General features: G+C 45.1%; 1 protein-coding gene across 1 annotated transcript; it reads left to right on the forward strand.

Moving 5' to 3' along the window:
- Positions 1-1,325: 1,325 nt before the first annotated feature.
- DRD1 (dopamine receptor D1) lies at positions 1,326-3,851 on the forward strand. The gene has a single exon (XM_009318470.1). The coding sequence runs from the start codon at positions 1,835-1,837 to the stop codon at positions 3,188-3,190; it is 1,356 nt and encodes a 451-aa protein (XP_009316745.1). The 5' UTR covers positions 1,326-1,834; the 3' UTR covers positions 3,191-3,851.
- Positions 3,852-11,168: the final 7,317 nt, after the last annotated feature.

Here is an 11,168-nt window from a genome sequence, read left to right on the forward strand (position 1 = left end):
CCAAAATGACCCCGTTTGCCCCAAACCCCCAGACCAGCCGCTCCAGGAGCCCGGCTCTGCCTCTCGTCCCGGCCAGCCAGGCAGCCGGGACGTTATTTCCCAGGAAGGCAGAAAAACTGGGGAGAGGCTGCCCAGAAGAAGCTGCGCCCGACCGAAGATGTTAGAGGAGGCGAAGGGGGGTTGCTTTTTGCCCGCTGCGTGCCTCCATGCCTGTCTTTCCCTTGTCTTAATCCTTTAGGAAGGAGACGCCCGGCAGACAGACCTTTCCTGGAGAGGCGATGCTGCCGAGCCCTGCCCCGGGCAGAAGAAAGCCTTTGCCGCCGGGAGCCCCCGGCACCGGAGATGCGCGGCCCGGGGCAGGCTGCGGGAGAGCGTGAGGAGCTGCCTCCGCCTGCGCTTTTCTGAGAGGGAAAAAGCATGGTGAAAGCTGGACCCGATCCCTGGAGCGCAGCCCCGCTGAGCAGGAGGTGGGATTATTCCGGGGTAGTTATGGAGAGCTATAACCTGGCGGCGCAGCGTTAAAGCGACCTGTCCCCGCTGGAAGAGGAACCCGCCGCGGGCACCGCCGGCGTCGCACCCCGCGTCGGGGCCGAGGGGAGGTCACTCAGGTCCTTCTCCTCCTCTCGCCCTTCTTTCTCCTTCCAGCGAATGACAGAAGAAAGAACTGGTACTCGGCTCCTGCCAGTGTTGGGAATACCGTGCCTTTTGCCTGGGATGTTTTGCCCTGATGTGCCGCTTCGACGGGATGTACAAAGTGCGACTGGGACTGATCCGGCCAGCAGAGCTTGCGGAGTGATCAGCAGGGACTGCGGGATGGAGGGAGCTGGGTACACGCCGGCGGGGTCCGTCATGCATGGTCCGACAGCACAGACCTGCTGCTCCCTTGAAAACTAACTCCTGATGGTCAAACTCTGCTGGCTCCTGTTTTTACTTCTCCCCTGCCAATTTGCACTTTCAGGGAAAAAACCACACACACACACCTGATGCAATGCAGTGTTTCTGTGTTGGTTTTGTATATAAGATTTGCTATGCAATTCCAAAACTAAAAGAGGAGGAGAGACGGCCCTGCATCCCAGAGCAAACAGAATCAGAGGTGGAAGGTAGGAGCCAGCATTTCTCGTTTAAATAAAACTAAATAACCTGAGCTACTTCTTACTGAAAACCTTTAAAACACACCTACTGTATGTTTATTTTCTTTGTCTCGGAAGTGTAAAACTTAAACAGTTTGAAATAAAGTGAAGAATTGCTCTCTGAGGCTGCCCAGAAACAGAGAACTGATGCATTTTGTAACAGGAGTGTACCGAGGAGGAAGGATGGAGTGTTTCATCAGCAAGACATTTAGGAAATTAAACTAAAGAAAAAGCACCTCGTATAGTACGCTTCAGTAAATACGAAGGGCTAGTGCAATGGACGCTGGAAACACTCGATCAATAGCCTATTTAAGTGGGAATATATGCAAGCATGGAAAAGTGATTGCTTTCCTGTCTGTGGGGTATATTTGCAGAGGACAGCAGCAGAACATTTGCAGGTGAGCTGTCTGAATTAGGCTACTTCATGCTGGAGTGGTGCAGTGTGTTTCTGAAGGGATTGCTTAAAAACCAGTCTGTAGGGTGGACTGTATTTGTGCATTTTCAGTTCCTGCTCATAGAGCTTTCAGTGTTCAGGGAGATTCAAAGTGGGTGAAGTCCATCCAGGGGCAAAGGGACCGTAAGAAAGGACCTTTGGTCTGTTTGGTGATGACTAATTAATGGACGTCTGATGTGTCTGATCTCTGCAAGGAAACGAGCTGATGTCGTCACGAAAATCATGATATGATTTTCCCTCAGGAGAAACTATGACTTGGAACGACACCACTATGGATGGGGAAGGGTTGCTGGTGGAAAGGGACTCTTCCTTTCGGATTCTCACGGGCTGCTTCCTCTCGCTGCTGATCCTTTCCACGCTGCTGGGAAACACGCTGGTCTGTGCAGCTGTCATTAGGTTTCGCCACCTCAGGTCCAAGGTGACCAACTTCTTTGTCATCTCCTTGGCCGTGTCAGATCTCTTAGTGGCAGTTTTGGTCATGCCGTGGAAAGCTGTGGCTGAGATCGCCGGTTTCTGGCCTTTTGGTTCATTTTGCAACATATGGGTGGCCTTTGATATTATGTGCTCAACAGCCTCCATCTTAAATCTCTGTGTCATTAGTGTGGACAGATACTGGGCCATCTCCAGCCCATTTAGGTACGAGAGGAAAATGACGCCCAAGGCAGCCTTCATCATGATCAGTGTGGCGTGGACTTTGTCTGTGTTGATTTCCTTCATCCCTGTGCAGCTGAACTGGCACAAGGCTACAACCACAAGCGTTTTGGACCTAAATGCCAGTTTACAAGGTATAAGCATGGACAACTGTGATTCTAGCCTAAACAGGATGTATGCCATCTCCTCTTCTCTAATTAGCTTCTATATACCTGTGGCCATCATGATAGTAACTTACACGAGGATATACCGGATTGCTCAGAAGCAAATACGACGCATCTCAGCTTTGGAGAGAGCAGCAGTGCATGCCAAGAACTGCCAGAACACCAGCGGCAACAGAAGCAGTATGGACTGCCAGCAACCAGAGAGCAACTTCAAAATGTCCTTCAAGAGGGAAACGAAGGTTTTAAAGACCTTGTCCGTGATCATGGGGGTGTTTGTGTGCTGCTGGTTGCCATTTTTCGTATTGAACTGCATGATTCCTTTCTGCGAGCCTACCCAACCATCCAAGGGAGCAGAAGCTTTCTGCATTAATTCCACCACCTTTGATGTTTTTGTTTGGTTTGGATGGGCTAATTCTTCCCTCAACCCCATCATTTATGCCTTCAATGCTGATTTCCGCAAGGCATTTTCGACCCTGCTAGGATGCTATAGGCTCTGCCCTATGTCCAGCAATGCTATAGAGACTGTTAGTATTAACAATAACGGAGCAGTTGTTTTTTCGAGCCAACATGAGCCCAAAGGGTCCAGCCCCAAAGAGTCTAATCTGGTTTATCTGATTCCACATGCAATTATCTGTCCGGAAGAAGAACCTCTCAAAAAGGAAGAAGAGGGTGAACTATCTAAGACCTTGGAGAAAATGTCTCCAGCACTGTCGGGTATCTTGGATTACGAAGCTGATGTTTCTTTGGAAAAGATCAATCCCATTACACAAAATGGGCAGCATAAAACCTGAACAGTAAGGTTTACCCAGCAAGACCTAATAGTGTATATTGTAATAATCTTTTAAAGAAAAAAGATATACAAGATTTTTTAGTAAGAAACTAAGCTCTAGGGAGAAATACACACTTACACCAAGCCCAGAATTAATTTTCCTGGCATTCAAAGCAAATTTGACGTTTAAAACAATAAACAGAAACAGATACTGAAAATTGGCTAAAAAAAGGATATTGAACTGTGCTGTTCATACTGAGGAAAATATAGTAATTTAGATACAGTGCAGTCAGAAAGAAAATATTGTTGCTTCTCCACACAGAGAAACCAATTTCTAGCTTAAAATGAGGCAAAAGATAAATGTTAAGTATTTAAAGATTAATGTTTACTAGAAGTTAAAAGATTGCTGTGTCTTGTGATAGTGGGTGTTAACAGGTCCTAATTAAAGACTGAGGGATTGTAAAGGTAGATAGATGCCTTCTTAGAATTATTTCTGACAAATAATTGAGCCTTATAATGAGAATGGTTATTTTTAAAGCTTTGGGAGGTAATATGTTGATACTGGTTTTATTTATTTATTGTTTTAAATTGATATTTTTCATATGTTATAACAGATCTAGCTTTATTTATGTTATTTAAGATGTCTAAATAATGGGATATTTTTGGAGTGTCATAACTGCATTTTGACCAGTCAACCAGTCAGCACTTTATTACAAGCTCTGATAGTCTGGAGAGCCGGTGAGGGGAACGAAGGAATGTTAAGAAGCTCAGCAAGAAATGAAGGAATCAACAAAACCGATGCTGTGTGGAGTTCGTTTGCTTGTGGGCTTTTTTTTGTTTTAAGTGGGATTTCTTTCAAAAGGTAGGACCAGCGTTGACTGAGTTGTGAATTCTCTTCCCTTATAGAAATAAAAGAAATTGCTGCTATTTATTTTTAAAAAAAGTTTCATGTTACAAAGACTTTGCTAGAATGTCAAGTTTGTGGATCTGTAAATACCTTAAATATGACTACAACCTTAAGAAGAATCCAATTTGAGAAGAAAAGCTTCTTAGATAACAATTCTTAGTATATAATGTTTTGTATTTATGTAAGATAAACGGCTTTCTCAGACTTTTCTTATTTCAAGTCTTGGATATCTTTTCTGAACAAACACGATTGGTTATAATGGTAGTAAACATGGCAAACCTCATTATCATCTGTATTATTGCAGTACCACCAGGATCATGCTGTCTGTCTGCTACTGTATCACGGTCAGAATTAAAAAGTGAGGTACCTAGTGCTTTACTTTGGAAGCTAGGAGGACATTACATTTTAGTAATTACCACGTCAATAGTCCGTTCAATAAGGAATAGTGCCTCGTTTCCATTTTGGATTAAGACATTTCTAAATATGGATGGAACTGCAGCCCCCACCTCAAAAACGACCTGTGAGCTCCAAAAAAGTTGCCAATGTTTAATTCAAAAAACTGCTACTTTTCCGTTGTCCTTCCCTGCTGCTTTCCCTTTGTAATGCCAAAAGCAATCGGTGAACGTTAGCAACAGGAACACTGGGTGTTAATATTCAGCAGCATTCAAAGAAAGCTATGTGTTTTCTGAATGGGAGAAAATACCCTTTGGAGCAACTTTTTCATAACATATATCAGAAAAATGCATTGTCAGGAAAAGAGAACTGAGAGGAAAAAAAATTTAAAGTCTAATGAACTATATACATCCTGCATCAGGTCTGTGTATTTATGTATTGTGAATGTTTTCATAATTTTATTGCCTGTATGCTGCTTTCATACATATAATAAAATTATTTTGTGAACAGGAGGTCAAATAAAACAATCTACATTGCATTTATTAAATACATGCTGGTTTTTGGCAGTTGTACTGATCGTGTTAAAGGCAAGGACGGTTCCTCTTTTTCCATTTGCCCTTATTTGGGATCACACCCGTGAGGCTGACGGGAATTTTTATTAGAAGCAGGAGAAAGTCCTCTCTACTGAGAGACCTCTCAGCCCTTGCTCTAAACTAGGATTTGAAAGCAGTAAACGCAGTTTTGAAACAACCACGCTCTGCTTTAATGTGACCAGTTAAAATGTGTAAAGCTCCACTCGTGACTCTTATTTCAATGTTTTTTTTGCCTTGGTGTAACAGAATAGGGAACTTGGTTTATAGCATGCTTTTATTGTTGCTTTTTTCTCTTCTTTTTTTCCCCAAGCTGTGCAGTACTTTTCAAAGCCTGATACGGCCCCACTGCTAGCCTCTGGTTTTTGGAACAAAATGAATTGTTTCAGAAGCGAGGCGACGGTGGGTGCAGCTGAGGTACAGCGGTGTCCCTCTATTCGTGGCAGCCCTCTACTTCGTTTTTGCCTCTGTCAGCAGATTAATTTTGAAATGAAGCAACAAGCAAACAAATGTGGTCACTTCTGTCTCAAGCACTACCAGCATGACCCATTCAGCAGCTGGGATCTGAGCGGGCGCACGAGCTGCGGTGATGTCCAGCTCCCCCTCCTTTGGCGCTAGCTTCCCTTGGTCAGTGAATGCAGCAGGTCTGACGGCAGGCAGGGAGTCGTGGCTGCCTCCAGGCTTTCTTAGCTCCTTGGATAAAATTTCCTCGCATGGTGCTGATGCCCGATTTTTTTTTTTTCTGTACCTTTGAGGAATTATTGTAGGAATTGAGGAATTACCGTGTACCTTAAAAGGTACGCAGGGCAAAGATGGAGTTCTGTGGTTGCTTACTCAATACATCTGCCTTCAAGAGCTTTTACTCTCAAAACTCCCAGCAGTCTGATATAATAGCAAAATACAAAATATGATTTAAGGAGATCAGGTAAAGCAAGAAGCTGTTTTTGTACTGGTTTGGGTGGGGATGATTTGTATTCCGAAACAAATGGTTGCTCCAGTGTGTCCAGGAGCTGTCCCAGGACCTCCCTCCTTGCAGTCAGACCTGAGTTTCAGAGGGGTTCTGGGGAGATCGGTGGGGAAATGCTACCTGCTATTGGTGCTGAGTGCTTCCCTTCAGTGTGACAGGCTCCCTGCTAAAGGCAGGGCAGGAGAGACACTTTTCTGAGTTTATTTTATTGTTTCCTGTCTACTTCTATTTAAACTAATTTTTTGATCCTGCCTCCTTTCCTTTACATTCATTTTAGAATACCATGAATTCGCCTTGATCCCCATTTACTGATGTACCCCATCTACCCCTTCATTTTCCAGCCTTCCCAGCTCAGGTTTCTTTATCTGCCTTCTCTTCCTTTCCTCCCACCGCTGCCAGAGCCATTCTGTCACCTTGTTTGGCTTTATTGGCCCCAATAATCCTTTGCTTGGGAGAAAGTCCAAATTAAAATCCTACCCCCCAGCACAGGCAAGAGTCCCCTTCCCACAGCCTGCACCCAGAAATGCCTCTCTTACCTGTTGGAGAGCCTGGAGACCAGTGTCAGGGGTGACTAGAAGGGACAACAGCATGTACCTGCTAACTGCTACTCTATTTATATGCGGAATTAATTGCTCAGAAGCTGTATTACCTGTTCTGCGCCTGCTCCCCAGCTGCTCGAAACCAGTGGTCTGCTGAAATTGCTGGTCACACCAATGTCAGGGTGCACCCCAGGGGCTGGAGGCACGCCAGACCCACGCCAGGCTCTGGTGGAGCTGATAGCAGGGAGTTAGTTAACTGGTGAGGTTTGGCCGTAGTAACCCTGCGAGTAGCCTGCGAGGAGCGCTTACTGCTCCCTGCTAGCAGGCAGCAGCCGCCTCTCTGCTGTTCTGGAGGATGAGAGCAGCAGAAGTTCATTTGCAGTAACGTCATCTTGGAGATAACAGCCACTTCGGTGAAATGCTTCCCCAGGAATGCTTTTCTCGCCGTGTGTTGCAACACGTGGCCAGGCAGAGGCAGAGCCACCGAGAAGCAGCGAGGTGCCAGGACACCAGGATGTCACTGCTCCCACCAGGACGGCCACCTCGTCTACCCTGCGGGCATCAGGTGCTTTTCTCCCCGCCTTGCCCCCCCCCAAGCAGTATTTTCCGCTGCGGAGCGAGCCTTGCTGTGTGCCTTTCCGATGCGCCCGCAAATAACCCGTGTAGCCTTTTTTCCTGCATTGCTTCCTCGTGACTGAAGGTATTTTTCTATTTGTGGATGGAAGAGGTTAATAATTCACCTGATGGCCTTGATGAAGGAGCTGTTTGCAACGAATGAAGCCTAATCACTAGATTAAATCTGAATACATTTCTCCCTTCCCTTGGCAAGCATTTTATGTTGATTTGGGTTTCTAACTTAACAAAGCATACAAAAGATAGAGGATGAAAGAAGAAATGCCTTTGCTGATGTACAGTTTTAAAAACGCAGTTTTTGGGAGCCAGTCCTGGATTTTTTCAAATCGATAGTTTTCAGAAGCACCCAAATCTGATGGAAGTCTCAAAAAACTGCTTTGATTAATGGATTATTCCAGTAAATATTTTGATTTTTTGGTATAATGATAGTAGAATGTGTTCCTAGCGATACCACTTACGTGGCCACACAAGGAATGTGACTTAAAGAATAAGGAAAACAATGGTGTCTATTTCATAGCTTTTAAAAGATCGAAACACATAACCAAAATGCTCTTGCCCTGTTCTGTGGCAGTAGCGTTCGGCTGTGGGCTGAACCGAGTGCTGGACTCCAGCCACGAGCCTCCGATCAGATGGGTGTTGATCCCTTCTTTGCGAGTGGGTCTGGGCTGTCCGGCTGCCTCCTCGAGCCCCACGGGCGGCTGCTGGCTTTGCACGGCGGTGCTCCTTCCCCGCCCCAGATCTCAAAGCTGGGGATGCGCTTGTGAACACCAGCCTTCCCAGACGGATCTGCAGAGTCCCGTGCTGCTGGCCCTGCTGCCCTCCCCAGCCAGGCGCAGCTCCTTCCAAAGCACCACTGGAAGCGTGTTTCTACAAATGTAGTTTTGAGGCTGAACGTGTAAATCAAGTATACGATGGCTATTTTCAAGTTGGTCATGGTCAGAATGAAATAGCAATTTTCTGCCATGCCTGTTTTTATTCTATTTCTAGGAAAAACCTCTGGGCAATGATACAGGAGAACGCTGCTGGCCGTGCTGTGCTGATGGTCATTGCTTTTCTATTTCGATTGTGTCTCCCTTTCGGTCCCGCCAGGCTGTTCCTCCCCCTTTCCAGGAGGGACGTTCCCATCGGTTCTTTGGTGAAGGAGTTTCCTCAGCGCCTGCGTGGGCAGCGGTGATGGATGGTGCTGGCAGGGCGGTGCAAAGCCTGCTACCAGTCATGCGGAGCAGCAGCAACAGGCCTGGGCTCCACGTTGCGCACCAAAATAACGTGATTGGCGTCAGCGGCATTGCTTTAGTTTCTGTCCCTCTGGATGGGATTGGTTTCGCCCAGGAAGGCAAAGTGGGGATCAAAGGGATACCCTGGGCCTCGTTCATCATCACCGTGTGGACCTGGTGAGACGGATGATTTGGTGTAAAAGGGCCATAAAAGAGCAAGTGGCCAAGGGGCTCCAGGGTTGGCTGCAGGGGAGCAGCGCTGAGCGTGGTGGCACCGTGGAAACCCTGCGCCCCAGCTCCCCCGCCACGATCCCGGGCAGCCAGAGGAGGCGGATCAAGGAAGAGCTCAGGTCCAGCCCTGCCCTGGCCAGACCCAAGGACCAAAACGCCTCCCGGTCCCTGCACCACCACGGGGCCAGCTCCGGGGGAATGTGGCTTTCGCTTTGGGGCCAGCCTGGGTACAGCCTGCGTTGCCCCGACGCCAGCTGATCTCAGTCCAGCCCGAGGGCGCTCAGTATTGCCGTGAGATGCTCAGCAGAGGAGCGGGTCTGGCTTCGGGCTGTGATTTGACTCAAAGAAATGGAATTTGTAATAATGTATGTGGAAGGGATTTGTACAGCCAACTTACACTTTGCTTTGCTCCAGATAACTCATACATTTGTTTTTCTCACATCTCCTGTATTTGTTATGTCAGTAGCTCCCCTTTAAATCAGTTGGATTTTTTCCTGTTTGAATAGTTCCCACCCAACAGGTCTGTTTGTGGGATATTTCAAATTAAAAAAAAAAAGCAGAAAAAGTGTTGTTTGAATATATCATTAGAGGATGTTTTGACATTTTCAAAATTAATTTCTTTATTTTTAATTTACTTAACTTTTCAGTTTGCAGTGTTAGATTTTTAAAACTCAGATCAGATCTCTGGTTTGAAAATATTGACAAAAAAGTTAAATATTGAAAATAAAATGAAGTAATTTAGTATGACTTTTATTAAACAATTAGATTGTTCAAAACTTTTTCCTGCTCCTATGGCTTAATTTTCAGATCATTAAACGCCTATTCATTTCACATTTTCCTAAGACAAGGAAACGTTTTGAAATCTTGAAAGAAGACACAGAAGGAGAGAAATATTTGCTTCCCAGATTCTCCTTCCACTGATGTCAGAAGTCAAACGTTTCACTGAACTAAACTACCATTGCAAAGTTTCTCTTAATTTCAGAGAGAGAATTGCGGTTTCAGACACCCAGACATTTTCCTCGGTTCGTTTTTATTTTCTTTCTTTGTTAATAAAGGAGTTTCTGATGGTACTGCTTTCCCTAATCATTTGGATGCCATTCTGTATCAGTACCAATAATTCTACTTTCATACGCACGTATGTACACATATACAACATACATTGTTCTCAATCCGTAGATTCACGGCGCGTGTGGAAGCGACGAGAGGTGAACTTAAAGTAATATATTTCTTTGCTACAGAAGCAGACCGCAGAAGATGAACCAGGCCTGTATTGCCTGCATTAAAAGGACAAACCTGTCAGGACTGATAGACCTTTAATGCCAGCAGTCCTTCGCCTGTGACCTTGGGCTCAGGAGCACGTTTCACCAGCAACACGCTGGAAACGGGCTGAGACCGGCAGGGGCTGCGCCGCGGCCAGCAGTTTGGGAAGTGCACTCAGCCAGAGCTGGTTGTGCTCTGCTGGCTTGGGAGCACACATGTGCCCGAGAGATGAAGCGTTCAGAAAATTGTAAAAGCACACGCTTCAAAATTGCTCAGTAAAAGGTGTTTTAAATTAAAAAAAAAAAGACTTAAGGATGCTGTTATGTACTTTTTAACTTTCTATTTCCATAATGATTTCAAAGTTGTGAATTGTACCATCCAGTTTCGTTCTCTTTGCTCTTCTGTGGTTGTATTAGACTTTGACACCCATTTGTGTTCTCAGCTGAACAGACTCCGCTCCAGCAGCTCCTCCAGCCTGCTGATGCCTGCCCGGATCCCACCAAGTCCACTGGGATGTGGGACAACAGTCAAAGGAGCCCCCTGGAAACGGCTGCTTTTTAACAGTGAGAAATTATTTTTGAGCAAAAAATTCACTTTTCAAGTTGATATCTATTTTGTAGGTCCTAAAACTAATCCGTTTTCATATTTTTCCTGATTTATTTGCAAACAGTTTGAATTAATTTTCTCAAAAGCAAGACTTATGGCTTAAAGAACACCAGCATTTTCTAAGCGAGAAAGATTTTAACATTATAATAGTTAATGTCAGAAACATTTTAATTAAATATCATTATGATCCTTATAAAGTAGAACATTTTCAATGCATTTTGTTCACGTATAACATTCTTCAAAACAAGAGAACAATTTCTGATGAGAACAGTTTAATGCAGAAACTTCCAGTCATATTTCCTTCTTGCTTGAGAGGCTAAAATACAGCGATAGGTAGCTTTGTGATAGCATGTAGCACTAGTAAAAGCATTTCCCAGCAAACAGCGTAAGCAGTCACATTTAGACATTTAGTAATTCCACTTGTGCTATTTAGTCCTCCCCATTGTGCAATATCGATTATATTTAAAAATAAATTAAATCATTATCTAAAGGTAACTTCCATCATAATAAGTGCCATTAATTGGTTTTTTGCTGGGAGTCTCAACAGACCCCCCAAGGATGGAGCCCTGGCCAGGACTTAGAGGGACTTTTACCCCCTAAGTGACATTTTCGTACCCAGGCTACAGCACGTGATTTCCTGCCCTCCCTGTCCGTCTTGCC

Source organism: Pygoscelis adeliae, unplaced genomic scaffold (assembly GCF_000699105.1).
Source record: "Pygoscelis adeliae isolate BGI_AS28 unplaced genomic scaffold, ASM69910v1 Scaffold42, whole genome shotgun sequence".
Lineage (NCBI taxonomy): Eukaryota > Metazoa > Chordata > Aves > Sphenisciformes > Spheniscidae > Pygoscelis > Pygoscelis adeliae.

Coding starts and splice junctions, on each gene's coding strand:
- DRD1 (XM_009318470.1), top strand. CDS start 1,835: ATGACTTGGAACGACACCACTATGGATGGGGAAGGGTTGCTGGTGGAA.